The sequence below is a fragment of the Nanorana parkeri genome, unplaced genomic scaffold, assembly GCF_000935625.1.
Source record: "Nanorana parkeri isolate BGI_ZX_2015 unplaced genomic scaffold, ASM93562v1 scaffold2787, whole genome shotgun sequence".
Lineage (NCBI taxonomy): Eukaryota > Metazoa > Chordata > Amphibia > Anura > Dicroglossidae > Nanorana > Nanorana parkeri.
Genome location: NW_017309055.1, coordinates 16,620 through 34,555, shown reverse-complemented (window position 1 = coordinate 34,555; position 17,936 = coordinate 16,620). Strand labels below are relative to the sequence as shown.

The 17,936-nt window shown below is 41.1% G+C and overlaps 1 protein-coding gene across 1 annotated transcript in view; it reads right to left on the bottom strand.

The window, feature by feature from the left end:
• FAM117B (family with sequence similarity 117 member B) overlaps positions 1 to 17,936 on the bottom strand; it is a 37,682-nt gene that overhangs the window by 6,155 nt on the left and 13,591 nt on the right. The window contains exons 6-9 of the mRNA XM_018574178.1: positions 16,254 to 16,361; positions 11,737 to 11,883; positions 11,434 to 11,505; positions 1,762 to 1,966 (exon numbers count right to left, since the gene is read on the bottom strand). Coding sequence (XP_018429680.1) covers positions 1,762 to 1,966; positions 11,434 to 11,505; positions 11,737 to 11,883; positions 16,254 to 16,361 — 532 coding nt within the window. The remainder of the gene's footprint in view (positions 1 to 1,761; positions 1,967 to 11,433; positions 11,506 to 11,736; positions 11,884 to 16,253; positions 16,362 to 17,936) is intronic.

Below are 17,936 nucleotides of genomic sequence, written 5' to 3'. Positions count from 1 at the left end.
CTACTGCAGTTTTCTTTTCACCTCCCTCTCCTCCTCGCAAAATGAATGCAGAGTGAATCCTGAACAAACAGAGGTGGAGACACAACCGTTGCAATGGGGTCTATGAGAACTGCAGTGCTCATACATTAGAGTGGGCCGGGACAAACATCTGGGGACAACCATTTTAAAAGACAACAGTTGAGGAATCTCTCCAAATGAGCTTCCAATGGCTGTTAGTGCTAATCATTCGCACCCCTATCCAAAAAACAAATACATTTAAAAAAAATAAAGTCCTGGCCTAAGGTGGAGGGGTTTAAAACTGTGGTTCAGGCACAGAACTGCACCTGAACACCACACAGCCCAAGTAGTAAAAAGGAGGGCCTTCACAGTATATAGGCAACTCGAAGAGAAGAGGCGAAATGTATATTTCCCTTGCTTACAGCCAAGAGTAACAGCCTGAATCTACCAGTTGCTGTTGATAGTAGAGGAACCTTTCAATTCAATTGAAAAATGTAGCAGAAAGGAAAGACATCCATTCCCTTAAGGACACTAAGCAAAAACTGAGCAGGTGTGAGGTGCAAAGGGTTAGTGCTCAAGAAAGTTGGCCTTCATTTTTCTATGTGCCTAGTGTCCATTTTTCCTGTAGGTGGCAGGATAACCCAAGTTCCTTATATAATCCAGCTGTGCCCTTCAATGGACGATAAGGGAAATTGTTTTTGCTATAGATCCCCTTTAAGAAAAGCTGCTAGCAGGCTTCAGAACTATGTGAAAATTGTAGGAACTTATTGCCCGCTAACCCGCTTAATACTCAGCACTCCCAACAAGATATCCCTTTAGCATCTTCAAACAAAAAAACTAGAAGTTTGCATTAAAAGCTTCAGTAACGCCAATCAATGAAAATGTTTGCAAACCCTTGCTGTACACATTTTCCTATACAGGCTGAAGTTTTTGTGTATAAAGCATAACTGTCCATGAAGCACCTGACTTGAAACTAAACTATTTTTGTTAAAAATGATTAAATGTTTTTTTTTAGTGTAGCTGATATAAGCACCTGGTTTCGACTTAGTCATCAGCATCCTCTAATTGCCTGTGCAGCACCAACCATAATAGCAGCATTACCAGAAGCCGATCTGCTGTGCTGCGTGAACATGTTCTTTAATAAAGGAGAGCAGTATGGGCAGATCTTCTAACAGATTCATAAATGCCCTCACAGGCATTCCAATTTAAAGACTACTGATAAAAATACCCTTGCAGTGAGGCTACCCCAACACTGCAAGAGATAACTGCTCGTTAGTGTCTAGGGGGATCCCTTAAAAGAGTTTTGCTTACCTGATCCTTGCTCTAAGACAGATGGCCGCAACATCTTTCCCTCTCTGCTATGGCAATCCATAGCCCTACACTAGGCGAGGACGCCAAGGGACAGTCCACAGCCGAAGCAAAGGAGAGAGATGCGAGAGCTGACCGCCAGAGGAGCGGGATCAGGTAAGTAAATCTGGAGTTAATCTACAGACTCATCAGAAAACAACATTTGCTTCTAAAGGTGGAGAATAATGGAGTAAAATGTACCTATACCCCACAGAAATGAATATTTAAAACATTTTTGAACTATACCACACATTACATGTATTGCAAAGGCCTGCATGGCAGGATACAAATGAATGGATAGTTTATGTAGGTCCTCATGTTACACAACTTTGTCAAACCTAAAACAGACTGCACCAAGATGGACGGGTATGGTGAGCTTAAGAACGAAGAATAAATCCAAGTAGAAAACCTTAATACCTTTGTCTCTGGGATCTGCTAGTGTGTCCTCAGCTGAACATGGGCTTTCCTCAGTACAATCATTTGATATGGTAATGAACGAAGCAGGAGATATGGATTGTGCGCGGCTGCTGCTGTTACTGCAGTCATTTCCAGGTGTTTGAGTATCTACACTCCGAAGGGAAAGTGGTGGCGGAGCACGGTGTCCATCGGGGATATCTTGTGGCTATAAAAGAAACAAACAAACATACAAAACAAAAAACAATTATGCAGATATTTCTTCTTCACCACGGTAGATAATCTAAAATTGCATCAAACACTAAAAACCTTATTGACAAAAAAAGGTCAAACCTGATGTACAGTGTTTCGCCGTTCACTACAAAATGATTGAGGGCACCTTGGGACTGCTTTTGAGACACTGCAATCAGGATTATTTAAAGGAAACCTGACCAGAAGGAAATACACAGCCTGCCACCGATTCTATAAAGAAGATTTTTGTACTTACCTTTACATTTCTACAAGTCTGCTGAGCTACACAGAAATTCAGCAATAGTCGGATAATATTGCCACCTTCAGGTTTCAAAACTGGCAAAACAGAAAAGCTGTATGCCAGCCCCTGTATAACCCCTCCTTTACCCAGTTTTGTGAGAAAGCAATAAACAGGTCTCAGTAAAAGACAATGCCAAAAAGCCACTAGAGAGGACAGAACATTCAGTGCTAGAGAAACAGGTGTCTTGGAAGGACACTGAGGGCTGCAGACACTCCTAGAGAGGGGGGCAGTAGAAGCTGGTCCCAGCAAACTCTAAGGCAGATGTCAGTACCCAGTACCACAAGGACAGAGTTCTTATGAAAGGGAGAATGAAAATCTTGATGGACAACTTCCCAAAGAAAGTTCCCACTAGAGCAGGAACATGGGGTCCCAGGATGTGGATAATCCAGGGAGGCCTGGGTAGATACACATCATATATCATAGCACTGGAACCATGGTGAGGAGCACCTAAAAGATGTTTTATCCGAGAGGCTAGCATGTGGTTTAAAAAGGATATTCTGGAGTACCCAAAATGCAAAAAGGCACAATACCCAGGGACCCATTTGGATTTATACATTTCTACATTCTTGCAGAAAAATGAATAGGGGGTGAACTGATCTCTGGCTTCAGGCCCCATGGCCTGTTAGACCTGTAAGCAGGTAGACAAGGTCTACGAATAATTACTGCCAAAGGACATGGAAGTAGAAAGGTGGAGATCTGACCTTCCACAGATCTCCAGGCAGAACACTGACTGTTTGTGGTGTTGCTAAGGACTGTGTCAAGAGTATGTCTGAAGAGACAATGGAGGGTAAATAAAAGGAGTTGATTCTTGGACATCTTTCATCCATGTTCCCCACTCATTTGTACAGACATTAGTTCCATGAGCAGCACCATTTTTAAGGCTTGTATGTAATAAGCCATCACAACTAAAGCCAAAGCCTTCAGACAATTGCTCTAACCATTCTATGAAAAGTGCACCTACCCCAGAGGTAGAAGCATCCTCTTTAAAAGGGATTCAACGCATTCTGAAATGATCAGATTAAAGTTACTGCCAATAAAGGATGGAGGGGCAACCCAGCTGATTCAAACTGCGAGCTAAGGAGGTAATTCAACTTCTTAGGAGTGAAGTACTGAAAGGTGAGAACATCTTTGACCCTTTAAGGCTGGGTTCACACCTAGGCGTATCGAATATGTGCGTTTGTCGCGCGTTTCGTGCTGCAAGTTTTTACTGCGATCCACGGTTAAAAAAAAAAAACACGCGACCAACGCGCGTTTCCGAGGGCTACCTGGCTGTATCCCAATGGAAATTCCATACACACCGCCTGAACCATTAGGGAGCATGGGCTAAGGTCACCCGTTACAGAGGGACTGTCCTCTGGGAGAAAATGCAAGGTGGTGGGCAATAAGGCCCAATGTGAGTCAAGGGCTCAAATACTCAAAAACCAGGGACAGATGGTGTTGTGAGTTTTAGGCAGCCGGAGGTGACCAAGTCACTGGAGGTGGGCAGTGGAACCAAACCAGAGACTGGAAGTCCACATGGTGTTTTAAGAGCAGGAACAGCAGTGGGATGGTACTTCCTCCAGACTGAATGGCAAGAAAGTGCTGTGCATGAATGCGACCGGTTTTACACACACACACACACACACACACACACACACACACACACACACACACAGAGTCTTCAGAGACAGGGTCACATCCGAGGCTGTGCCATGGCTCAGGATTTGGAAATCACACTGCAGCTAACACACAAGAATCTGGAAAATACCACAATGCAGAGTCCTGTACCCTAAGGTCACACTCCACGTTAGCCCATAGGGGTCCAGGTACAGCTTCCAAAGCTATTGCTTAGAAAAGGCCAATCCAGATAGCAGTTATAAAGAGACAAGCAGTGGTGTAGCAAGGAATCTTGATTGAAGACACTAAGAATAGATCTCCACTAAGCGAAGAAAGCTAGCAAGAAATACTTTTTGCATTCCAGCCTCCTAGGACACTAGCAACAAAATGTGACATGTTGGGTCTAAGGGGGAGTTGGCTTACAATTTTTCTGTTTGCCAATGTCCCAACCTCCTAAAAGTGGCAGCACAACCCGACTAATTCTAAATTCCCGTGTGCCTCAATGGAGAAAAATGAATACTAGATGTTTAGCTGCTTTAGTATCAATATTGAATGAGAACAAGTACAGCAGGACTTTGGTCTTCACTTGATGCATGTTTGCTGCAGGTCAGGGACTAAGTACTGATGTTGTAGATGGAGGTCAGCAATGGCAACCTGTGTATTACTTAGCATAGGTTTCCTTTAAAGCAAACTCGAGTCCACAGTTTGATTGACAAAGTGTGTTAAACAGGCCTAAAAGCTTTTGGGTATGTTCATAAAACTGTATATGTGACATTTACTGTCTAAATATACCCCTAAGAAAAAACAAAACAAATTAAATGTTTTATCTTAACTGCTGGGTGTGAGTGCACTGAATGTTGTTTTTTGTGCTTCAGAGTATGAGCATATGCAGCCTCAGGTTCTTTAGAAATTAAATACGAGACACAGCCTTAGAAAACTCAGGCCTCAGCATTGTTGCATGATTTGTTGTCAGGGTGATACAATTAAATGTCTCGTTTGCATACCATAAAAGACTGAAGGCTGGTGCAGACCTGGGCGATCCGGGATGCGCGTCTCAGGATCGTGCACAATTGCACACAGCGATTGACGCGCGGCCCCATTGATTTTAATACGGTTACATCCATGTTGCAATCGCAGAAAAAAAAAAAAGGTACATGTACCTTTTTTTCCTACGACACAAGACGCGCGGGTGTTTGAGCCGGGATAGTTTGATTGCACAGGTGGAATCGTGGCAGAAAAGCGTGCGATCCGCCTGGTGCGAGTGGTGTGCCATTAGAATATAATTGTACCGCCTGCGCGATTGGTGACTCTGACCGCACGGCAATCCGCGCCCTATCGGGCACCATTGCCGTCCGGTCACAGATCCCCCAGGTGTGAACCTGGCCTAAATGTTTTTAGCAATTTATGCACAGTTAGATATGGGAAATGTAAGGTATCACTAAGGGTCAGTCAAATTTAGAGGTAAACTTAACTACTCTAGGTCTACTTGAAAACAGCATATTTAAAAAAACAAAAAAAACTTCTCCGGGCATCAAACATAGCTGATTACCATCTTCTCTCAAATTGCAAGTAAAAGTGGTAAATAGTCTAGTCACTGACATTCTCAAAGTTTTTGCATGGCTGTGGCCGACTACTCTGCATTGACTAAAAGCGGAGCTCACACTGAATAAACCAGGAGAGTCGGAGACTAGTATCAAAATGGAACAAAGATTTTGTTTTTCCCTACTAAAGGGAGCCCACACGTACATAAAAATAAAACTCCTATTTACAGTCAGATCAGTAGAAATGTGTACATCTGAAGGCTCCCCCCAATTGTAGCAGAAATCCCCTGCCCCAGACTTCCTAGGGAGACAGTTGATTAGCAGGGTTGCTTTTCCTAGATTCTCCCTGAGATACGCAAGACTTGGACATGTTTGCAGAGTGCACAACAAACTGCCTCCTACCCAGGAACATCCATGCATAAGCTAAAGACGAGTACAGGAACACTAAGGCTGCGTTCACACCTTGGCATACAGAATATGCGCATTTGCTGCGTGTTTTGCGTCGCACATTTTTACCGCGATTTTCTGTAAAAGAAACGCGCATTTCAGAGGGCTATCCGGCTGTATCCTAATCAATACGCCCAAAAGAAGCTCCTGTACTTCTTTGGGCATAGGGCGTTTACAGCGCGTAGGAACGTGCTGTAAAACGCCCAGGTGTGAACCAGGCCTTAGGCTTCATTCACACTAAAAAGCTTTTCTAAACGCACCTAATGATTTTAGATGGATCTATTCACACATTGTGTTTAGATGCTTTCATCTGCAGTCAGTTTATGTGTATTTCAAAGAAATAAAAGTCAGATGCATCTAGTAATCGAATTTTAAACTTCTAAAGGCACCAAAACGCATGCAAGTACAATCGGATGCTAGGATTTGGTTCCACACACATCTAAACCCATATGCATGGAAATGTGCTTCATTTAACACATCTAGAAACACAGCAGCTACCGTGTTTCCCCGAAAATAAGACCGACACTGTCTATTTTTTTTGGCACAAAAAAAAAAAAACACACTAGGTCTTATTTTCGGGGTAGGTCTTATTTTTTTCATGTACAACAATCCAAAATTAATGCAAATCCAAATTAAATAATCCAAAATGGCAAAGTTAAGAATATGGTGATCAGGGCAATCAGGGGTGCCGTACCTTTCCGAGAGCAATTTGGTAACCAATTGCTGGCCAGAATGAGCGAAGCGCGCTTTCGCTATCAATTCCTCACACACTGAGTGCATTTGGTATCACTCAGACTGTGACTGGAGCCGGCGCTATGGAGGAAGCATCGGCTTATGTGGCTCTGCTCCCTCCGCTGCCGCCTCGCATCCTCTAGCGCTGGCTTCGTTTCACTACCGATTCTCTCCCCCTTATGCCACTACCGATTCTCTTCCCCCTTATGCCACCACCAGCCCTGGCAATGGTCACAACTAGGTCTTATTTTCAGGGTAGGTCTTATATTTTAGCAATTCCCAAAAATAGTACTTGGTCTTATTTTCGGCGAAACAGGGTAGCTAGACAGATTTTTCTCTGCAGATAGAGCACAAAACTGCAAGTGGCAAGTGTGAATATAGCATTAGGAACAAAGTTCACATTCCTGCTTATGTAGAGGATAGGTAGAAGCATGTGAACAGTGTTGAAGTTTTTTCTTCTTTTTTCAAATTCTAGTAGCTCAATGTTATGTGGCCTTTTCAGAAACAAATTGCTTAGTAACGCTTCTCTTTAAAAAGTACAAGTTAGGCCTTCATCGCAAACTATTTTGGTGTATGTTTTGGTGCTGTCCCTTATAACCTTGCGCCATTGCTGAATTAATTATGTTCCTGAACACAGCATAAAGTCAGCAGAGTGTCGGGACACCTGACATACCTATACTTGTTCCAAGTAATTGTCCAACCATGTAAAGCAGTGATCATACAGACGACAGCCCCAAAGACTCCACCAGCAAACCCAATTATTTGCTCAGTTGTCTTCAGCTTTACCATCCAACTAAGCTAAAAATACATTCGCATATGGTGAGGTCACCCCTAAAAAGGCAGAGGATCAACATGGTAGCTGGGCATTTAGCATTATCAGAAGGCGATTAACAATAATTGAACAGATGTTTCTCCTATGATAGTTTCCCTTTTAGAACTCTCAAAAAAGGTGCCAAATGTAGTTTGTTATCCTGCTACTGGGATTTTTGCTTACTTTTAAAAGACAACCTTCCGTGAGTGAAATGAGCAAGCTGGTTTTGCTTACCTCTTCTGAAAATACTAGTTACCTGGGTATAAAGATTCACACACGTGTTATAGCTTGTAATGTGTCATAGATCTAAATGGAAAACGTGTGCCTAAAAAATTTAGGGGTATACATGTAGCCTTGGATGGTGACCTGGAATAGGCACGCAGACTAAGAATTCAGAGTTCATTCTCACTTCATTGGCTGCATTCTCACAGCCAATGAGAGCCATAGGCCACTGGAGGTAACCAAGTCACTGTATGTGGGCAACGGAACAAGACCGGAGACTGTTTAACCCATGAAGTGCTTCACAAGCAGGATCAGCAGTGCAAAGGTGCTTCCTCCAGGTTGAATGACAGGAGATAGAGAGTGTAGAGTGCAACACTACCTACTGGATGAAGTCAGAACCAAGTTTCCTCAGCCTGAATTATTACCCTCTATAAGATGGTGGGAATTTAAAAATGGCTGTGCCATGGCTCTATACTTAGAAAACACTCTGTGGCATATAGTACACAAAAGTCTGAAAAGCATCACAATGCAGAGCCCAGTATCCAAAGTTCACATTCCAGTCTAGAGGCCTCCTAACTAGGGGAGTCTTCAGAGACCAGGTCACACCAAATGCTGTGCCATGGCTCTGGACCTGAAGAGTGCTCTGCTGCTTACAGTGTCACATTCCAGGCTAGCCCCACAATGTTTTGGTCCAGTGGGGATTGGGTACAGCCTCCAAAGCTATTGCTGAGTATATGTTAATCTGAATAGCTGCTGTGTAGTGACTAGCTCAAGCAAGGTTAAGTCTTAATTGAAGACAGAAGAAGAAAAAATATTAGTATAGAGTATCTTGATTAAAGAAATAATAAACAAGTAAAACAAATATAGTTCGACTTAATATCAGCAAACCGGAAGTAAAGGGTTTCAAACTTCTAGGATACCAACAAACCTGAGGCATGACGGTTGCAGGCAGGGTTATACAGGGCTGGCTAAATGTTGGTTTGTTTGCCAGTTTCCACAACCCACTGTAGGCGGCAGAATAAAACTTACTAAATTCCTGTGTCCCTCAAAAGGAGAAGAAAAACCCCACCAACCCTTCACCAAAATGATTGCCTTGACCATCTGATGATTAAGATTGGCAACTTCCAGTTTTATTACTACAGTGGTCTTTTGGAGGCTTAACAGTTATAGGCCAGTGTGAAAATTAGCAAATAAGCAGGTTTTTGTCAGAAAAATGTGATTTACCAGCAAATCCAAGGATTCAATCATCCCTATTTCTTAAAGTGTATTTAGACCCCAACAATGAACTCATCATTTCTCCATTTGGCCTACTAAATATAAAAGGGATATTATAAAAACACTTTTAAAAAGGTATAATTGTGAAATAATACCTGTTGATTCTGCCAGAAATCTTTTGACCTGATAACTTCCTGTACTCTGTGCACAGGAAGGGGTTCCGTAGGGGGAGGCGGGGGGTACCAGGGGATAACTAGTGGACTGTGTTTGTGTTCTTAGTAATGCTTCAGATATAAAGTAGGTAGGGCTGTGCTGTCATGTCAATGAGGTAAGTAGGGGGAACACTACATTTCTAGCACATAAACAGGCATTTTTCTGTTTTTTCAGTGAGTTTAAATAGATTTATTTTAAAAATGGGGAAATTTGCATGTATTGCAGAGCTGTACATTTGTATATATATTTTTAAAAATTTGCCTTGAGATATGAATATGTTCTTCAGGTTTTAGAAAATCATAAACATGTTCTTTCTAAATGTAGGTTTCAGTTGGGGAGGGTGCTCTCCGCACACCTTACAGCAATCCCGGCCAGTAAGAACGATGGTGCTTGTAGTAACGAAGAAGGATGGCACCGTGCAAAGTACGAGATGAAGAAACAGGTCACCAGCACTCAAATTATTTAAATAGATATGTCCTTTTTAATGGACAATTGTGTCACAATCAACAAAGCCGACGTTTCGGGGCCATCCTTCTGTGACAATTGTGTCACAATAATCAACAAAGCCGACGTTTCGGGGCCGCGCAGGGTCCCTTCAAGGCAGTATGTGACCACATATTGCCTTGAAGAAGGGACCCTGCACGGCCCCGAAACGTCGGCTTTGTTGATTATTATGACATCAGATGGTCAAGGCAAACATTTTGGTGAAGGGTTGGTGGGGTTTTTCTTCTCCTTTTGGAGGGACACAGGAATTTAGTACGTTTTTTTCTGCCGCCTACAGTGGGTTGTGGAAACTGGCAATTATTGTGACACAATTGTCCATTAAAAAGGACATATCTATTTAAATAATTCGAGTGCTGGTGACCTGTTTCTTCATTTCTAAATGTAGATCGCTTATCACAAAAGCAGGAATATATAGAGCAGATTCTAGTTTGTTGCAATGACTGATTTGCTTTAGCTAGCCCTACTATAAATACAGGGCTCATCAAAAAACCTACATAAATCCTTTATTTAAAGTGCAGATTAGAAAATAATAAAAAAAGAAGAAAACATTTGATAAACAAGACCTGCAGTATAAACTTAAGTAGAAAGAGGCATTACTAAAAATATAAATCAAAAGCATCTTTTCACAAAAACTTATAAAAACAAAATGAGAATTGAAAAGACTACACAAAGTAAACTTCCCTTCCTCGGAAAACATTAGTAGAAAAATGTACAATACAAGAAGGTGGTCCATTTGGTCATTTGAAATTAATATTGTGTTAGGCTTGCAAGTTGCAAATGTTAAAGAGAATCCATAACATTTAACAATTACCACAAAGAACATTGGTGCATATTTTATTTATGGAACACTGTAATGGAATATATTCAGCTAATAGGTTCTCAGGACAATGGAACATCACTGCAACATTTCTAGAATTGCAGTTGTATAATAGAAGTAGGTAGCATTTTCACATGGAAAAAAAAAGTCACACAAGGAGCATCGTCTGAGGCAGCAAGTTAAGGAAATACTACTTTCCAAAAAAGGGTAGAAGACATTCAGGACAACTGCCCCGTTAGCATAGAAAAAAAAAAAAAATCAATAATAACTTTAAAGATGGATGTAATAAATGAAATCCAATTGACATGTAAAAGAGAGAGACTATGTGGTTCCATTAGTTTAATGCAATACGATTCCATGTTCCCTGTCTAAAAAAAAAATAGACTGGCAATACATTTGCTCATCTGACTTGTCCTCAATCATATGATTGTTGCAGACTTGTCAACATTATTAATAAGAATCTAATACAGATGAAAGATTCTGTTCTGAAGATGTCACACGGTATCTCAATTGCTGCACACAAACTTCTACGAAGGAGCTGGTTATCCAAGCAGACCTTAGTTGCACGTGTGCATCTCTGGCTGCCAAAACTACAACAAACTATGCAGTTATCCTGTGCTTTGATTCCACTCCGTAATCTTTATTTGATATTGCTGAATATCAAAAGAAACATTACTCTAAATACTACATGTCAACAATTTATAAAACACATTCTATTAGGGACTATAAGCCAGGAACCCTTAAATTTCAGTTGCCAATAAGGGATAATAAGGGTTAGTTCTCTCACGGTTTTAGAAGACATTTAATGTTGATGCACACTTATTTTTGGAAAAGCAGATTCTCTTTAAGATTTACACAACACAAATAAATGAGTAAATCAAGTATTTTATGAAATGTCAAATACAGATGTATAAAGCTCTGCGATAATCATGTTTTAAAACTATAAAAAGGTAATGAATAATACTCAATGTGAAACAGCACTTTGTTCTTAAGAAAAAAAATACAAACAATAGAATTAAGAAAACCACACACAGCAACAACTTACCTGAAGATGCAGATGCTGGAAAATCATTGTAATGTTCCCATTGACATCAGGAAGGCCTGAGCATTCTCCATGCTGGGAAACCACAAGGATATATGCTTCAAGATGAATATTGGAGCAACCCACCCTCCTTAATAAACCCATAATATGGAGGGTGAAATCTTAAAAAAAAAAAAAAAAAAATGCTTCTTGATTCCATGTGCAGCGGAGAAAAATGAAAAGAGCCTTCCCAATGGTAAAACAAATTACCATCAAGAACCAAATTACTGGGATATGGCTCAAAAGTGAAAAGAAATCTGCACTTACCATAAGCTGTTCTTCCTTCTCTCCAGTTTCTTTAATGATAATCTCCACCTCCTGGTTCAGCCCCTCTACGCTATTCCGAAATCTGGACCCAGATGACTTTGTAATAGGTATAGTCATTGGAGTGAGTACATTCTTGGACATAGATGTCTAGAGAGAAGAATACATTTTCATGACAACACTCAAAACATTATATTCCGTCACATATATAACAGACATAAGGAGGGAAAATGTATAACAGCATTATACTAAAGTCTACCTTTCTGAGAATGTGTGTACATGTTGCCCGCCTCAAATCAGCATATCACATTCATGCATCAGGCACAATACTCTGTTTCTCTGCATACTGCATTTCATTTTAATTTAGATCTCACTTTCTCCTATATACAATATAAAAACAAAGTAGTCTAGCTGAGAGAAGGAAGCAAAAATAAAATACTCAAAAAGTATGTCCAAGATCTCTTTTCTGCTTATTTTATGAAGACATGTCCTGTAAATCAACAGAGTGGAACCAAGGTAAGTAAGTAGTGGGAACGGGATATGGGGTAGCACAGTTTAGTTTTATGGGGAAGTAGTAGGAAAGGCACATCTGCATTTTAAACTTCTATAACAATAGGTATGAGCTAGAAACAGGTTGAAGCTGTACACAAAACTATATTCTACAAGTGTAGTGGTTGTATATCATAAATAGTAGGAATGCACCGATACCGTTTTTTCGTACCAATATTTTCTTTTTGGGGACTCTGCGATACCAAATACCGAAAGTTCCATTAAGGAAGCCCAGCGGCGTGTATGACTCGACGCCCAGGCTTCCTGATTAGCCAGGAAGGCTCCATGCTCCCTCCTCACCAGGTGAGGAGCAAGCACAAGAGCCACCTTTCCGGCCAATCAGGAAGCTGGGGGGCAGGTTATGACTCGCTGCCTAGTTTCCCGATTGGCCAGTTTCTCCACCAATTAGGAAGCCGGATGGCGAGTCATTACACGCTGCCCGGCTCCCTGATTGGGCGGAAAGCCAAAAGGGACGAGGGAGCATGAACCCGGCTTCCCGGGCCAATGTAATTACTCGTCGCCCGGCTTCCTGACACTGGGAGTTCCGGCATTGGGATAAGTATTGGGCGCATTTGGGCCAGTACGAGTACTGGCCCAAATACTCTTTAATTGGTGCCGACACTAGTATCAGTATATCCCTAATAAATAGCATTTCATTTCTGTGCTGACAAATATGACATTCACATTTGAACAGTGCTTTAACAGCCAGAGGGCTAACTACCAAACAAAATGAATGAGCACCTTCATTTGTGAGCAAACTCAAAAGGCGCCTTGGCAAGAGCACCAGTCCACATGGTAAAACGAGCCGTTTAAGCACGGGGGCTGGTGTCTGTTGTGTACTGGCACTGTAAGACATTTCATTCATTCCTATGCACCGCAGCAGAACTGCAATACGTAGAAAAGTGCCTTTAGGGGAGCACTGGTGCGCTGCAGAAAAAAAAAAAAGCACGTTTGCAGTTTTCCACAACCCACCTCAAGGGCAGTATTGTTCTGTGAACAAGGCACTTGTTGTGAGCCTGCATTGATCAGGTGACGGAAAAAAACAGGTCACCGCACATGGTGTGAATGAGCCCTTAAATTCTAACTTTCTCTTCCTATAACTTTTACAAATGTCAATGCCTATCTGTAAAACACTTGACTGTCTCAGTAGGCAGTCCTTGGTGATACAGATTAACCTAAAAAAATTTGCGATACCATATTGTAAGCTTCCAATTATTTATTACAACATCGCAATATCAAACCCTCACCCACCAAGTTTGTGTGACTGCCTAAGCAGCTCTCAAGCTCATCCACAAACTGAATTGTAGACTGGAAGATCTTTGGGTAAAGCAGATACTTAAAATGTCAATTTCAGAATTCGTCATAGTATGCAATATATATTATTATATATTTTTCCCTCCCCCACCCTGCAGACTGTTCAGCAAAAGTGACAGATAGGACCAAATATTAGGGCCGGTGCGTCTTTTGTCAACTTATGCAAGCCCCCCAAAAAAAGAAAATCTTATACAGTTCAACCTATGAATGCCTCTCAATGTCAATGCCATCAGTTTGACAAGCTTCTTAGATCATTCAGGATTTATTGACGGGTGCCTCTGCCCGTCAGTATACCTCCTTCCCACCTGCATTTGACCAGCTCCAAGTTGATTTTGCATTCCTATAGATTTCAGGCATGCTTACAATGGTCAATTTGTATTCATGTTTTAAACCTTTTTTTCAAAAGAAAGAAAATGCTGCTGCTGTCACTGTTGGGTAAAGTTAGACTTGAATTCTTTTAGTAAGGATTTGAAGTTAGTTGCTTATGTAAAAAAACAACACTGTTATCCTATTACAGAAAGTGGGGGAAAAAAACAGAACTACTGGAAGGATGAACAGAAGTTAAACTATGTTACAGGGTGACTTAAAACTTGTGTGATAATGCTATTGACTATCATATATGCAACCTCTGCCTCTGCCCAGTTTCACTTTAAAGATTGTTATAGTAACAAATTCTTGCATTGCCTGGGCATGTGTGGTAATACTGGTAATGGTAATTGAGCGGAGCTGCTGGATAGTAACCACCCTATCTCAGCAGAAACATTAGCATTAGGCCTAAACATTTACCCCTGCTGTTTATCCAAAACAAATCATCTCATTAGCTGTTCAGGAGCCAAAGCAGGCACCGTAAGCCTGAAAGATCAGCTGGTGTGCAGGAGATCATTAGGATTTCATAAAAAAGACGCCTGAAAAGTTGCAAAGCCAAGAAATAATATACAAATCTGGCACAGCTACAATTTGAAAGTTTGTAAATTGAGAAAAGAGTGTCTAACTCCGATTCTGTTATCTAGCCAAAGGAGAGTGCCAGTGTCACAGATTGGGCTTTATGCAAGTAGCAGCTGGTAACCTGCATCAGGGGCTTATGTGTATGGTAAATCTGTGGCACCCAGCAGGGAGTAAGCACTTTTCAAATGCAGAGTAGAAAAGACTTAGCATCTCTTGGGGCCCACTACTTCTGTTTTTTTTGGGGGGGGGATAAAAACACAGTTCAGATGTTTAATATATCAGCTTATCCTGAAACACACTGACACAAAAGGCTATGTGCATAACAACTGTGAAATCACTTAGTTGGTGAAAGAGGAGCATAGCAATGAGTTATATGCATATTCTATTAAGTTTCTGCTTCTATAGGCCTGATGCTGTTTAAATGAATGATTGTACAGGAGCCTCTAACTTTCTGTTAAGCTACTTGTTTTCCAAAACTTAACTGTTTAACAAATCATGCCAAACATTAAAGGATGTCTTCACTTTTATTAAAATTGTCCTTTAAATGTTCCCCCCACACCAGGCACCTTCCTAAATACTTACCTTTAGCCACAAGTCCAGACTGGTAATGCAGCGCAACAAAAAAAAAGTCTCAGGCCCATCCAGCTCCTACCACACATGAGCACCGCGTGGCCTATTCATCCCTATGAGCGCTCCAGAGAACTTAGCGAGCAGTGGGACCTGAACACGGCCACTGTCTTCGGGCAGGAGAAGTTGGCAGCAAGCCTGAAGGTAAGCATTTAAGTGGGCTGCTTCTCAGTGAGGTGAAGGAGGGACAATTAAAAAGGACAACTTCGTTAAAAATTTATTTGCTGGGGAATGGAAATAAAACCTGCACCCTGCACAGGCAAAGCTCATGTTTTTAAGCTCCCAGAACAAATTACAATGCATCCTCAAATTCTAGTAAGGATAGCACAGAACAATGAATGACTCCTTCAAACCGACAAATGGTAATGGTTTATTTTACTAAGCCTGGCCACAGATGAGCAGATATCTCCCAGAGAATTATGATCTACAAAAGCACCAATGGGTGCACACGTTACATGTACATAGCAATGTACAAAAAACAGAGACCTACTAAGGCCGCATTCACACCTAAGCAACACCTATTAGGCCTGTCTTTTTTTAGCGTTTTTTGCAAGCCGATTTTGGCACATTCATATGAATTGGGAAAATCTACATAAAATGCAGACAAAGACGTGCAAAAATAATCAAAACACGCATTTTCAATGGAGTCTATTAGGGACAAAACGCGCTGAAATCTGCCCCATAGTAGCTCATAGTACTAGTTTGCGTGACAGGTTTTTTTTCTGCTTGCAACAAAATGCAAAGATGTGAGCAGGGGGCCATAGAAAATAATGGGATTCCTGGGGTTGAGCGATTTGTCGCGCTGAATCAGCTGCAACAATACGCCTAGGTGTGAACGGGCCTTAGAGAGAGTTATCCCATTACGTCAGGAAATAACCTATGTGACAGTAAGCACTTGTAATTGTCAGAGGTTCCTGGCATCTTCCAACAGTTGTAAGCATTGGTTTATAACTGGAACTATTTGTTTTTAATCAAACAGTGTATGACCAGCCGATGACTTCGCAATGAACTTGGTATAATTAATATTGGAAAATTAGGATTTTAATTATACCACTCAAAACCTACTGGGCAGCACAACTCCTCACCTGGTTAATTGCCGTGTGGTTGCCGTGAAAAGGAGACTGTCTGTCCTTATCCCGATGGTGTCTGCTGCTGTGTTTACTTCTTTGAAGTTGCTGACGTAACTTGGCAATCTAAGGATGGAACAATACAGTAATCATAATGTAAGTACGTAAACAAAAAGGTGTATCTACAGTCAAAAAATACTAAACCTTTCATGTTGTAAACACAATTAATGAAAAGCACAACATTAAATAGAGACAAACAGAGCCAATTAAAGGCTATTACTTTGTCTGAGCTGGCATATCGATTAAAATAAACCCATTATGATCAGAAACTGGCAGCTGCCATTGCTGCCATTCCTCTGAAAATGCTGACAACCTGCTATGTTTAATGGGACACCGTCATGGAGGCTGCCATTACTGAACTTTCCTTTGAGACTGTAAGTTTCATGGATGTCATTCTGAAAACGGTCTTAGATGCTGACCTATTCTAGAGATAAGTAGTTCTGACACTCTATTGCATTATGTTCATTCCGGGACTGTGACTGAAACATACTAAGATCTAATACAGTCAGGCAGAGCATTATTAGAAGGCCTGCAATGGCATCCCTCATACTTCTTTCTTGACAGTCACTTTAACTCTTACCTCAACTCTCTTGGAATTCTCAGGAATTTAAAAGCAATTGAACACGAGGATCAGTACAAAAGCCAGACAAACTAACATAATCTAAAAGAGGCCTTTAACACCTTCACAACCAGTGACATACATAGTACGTCACTGGCAGCAGGCCCGTTTAAAACAGACTCCCGGATCTGTTTACATTTATAGAGACGGCAGCTGGCTTTCCAATAGAAGCGATTCTGGCAAATCAGCTGTAGCAGGATCACTTCTATGGGGCGGTAAACAAACCCCCCTTATTTCTCTTTTGACAATGGCCATGTTTACTAAGTGCAGATTACTAGCTCTCCTATTACTTCCTGGATTACTAGCACATGCGACTAGACATGTGGCCATGCACATCATCTCATGTGAGGAAAATGCCTTTCCCCGAGATTACAGATGAATTTCCCAGCAATGCTCTGCTGATGACAAGGCAATCCCAGTGTGCATTGGTTTGCCAAACTGAAGTCATTGCCCTTTCAAAGCAGGAAGTGAATGTTCTGCAATAATCACAGCATTTTACACCTGACATGTCTATGTTATTATTAAATCATACATAGAGGGATGCATTGGTAGAATTAGATGTTTGAGTGTAAAGGTCCGCTTTAATGGTTTGTATCTAGATTTACTGCCTTAAAAACAAGCATGCAGGATGAGTTGGAGAAAAGTCAGAATTTCTTAGCTCTGTACTTGTTCCAGGTCAGCCATTCAAGGTACTTAGGCGAAAGGCGCAACCCCCATAATGTTTTCACTAACATTTAATTTACTGTCACAAGCTGGAGAAGTACTTTACCAGGATCCTCGTTTTGGCTGGCCACGATAGGCCCCCCAGCATGTAATTTATTCAAATTAATTTTCGTATTGCAAAACTCAAAGCAATAAAAAAAACAAAAACAAAAAAAACTGCTAAAATGTCTCTTCCTAGACTTACAGTTCAAGTGCTACAAGCTTTGCTCTATTCATTCAGTGGGCCTAGGTGAGGCAATTAAAACAAACAGCCAACACGGTACATGACAAAAAGATAGTAAAAAAAAAAAAAAAAAAAA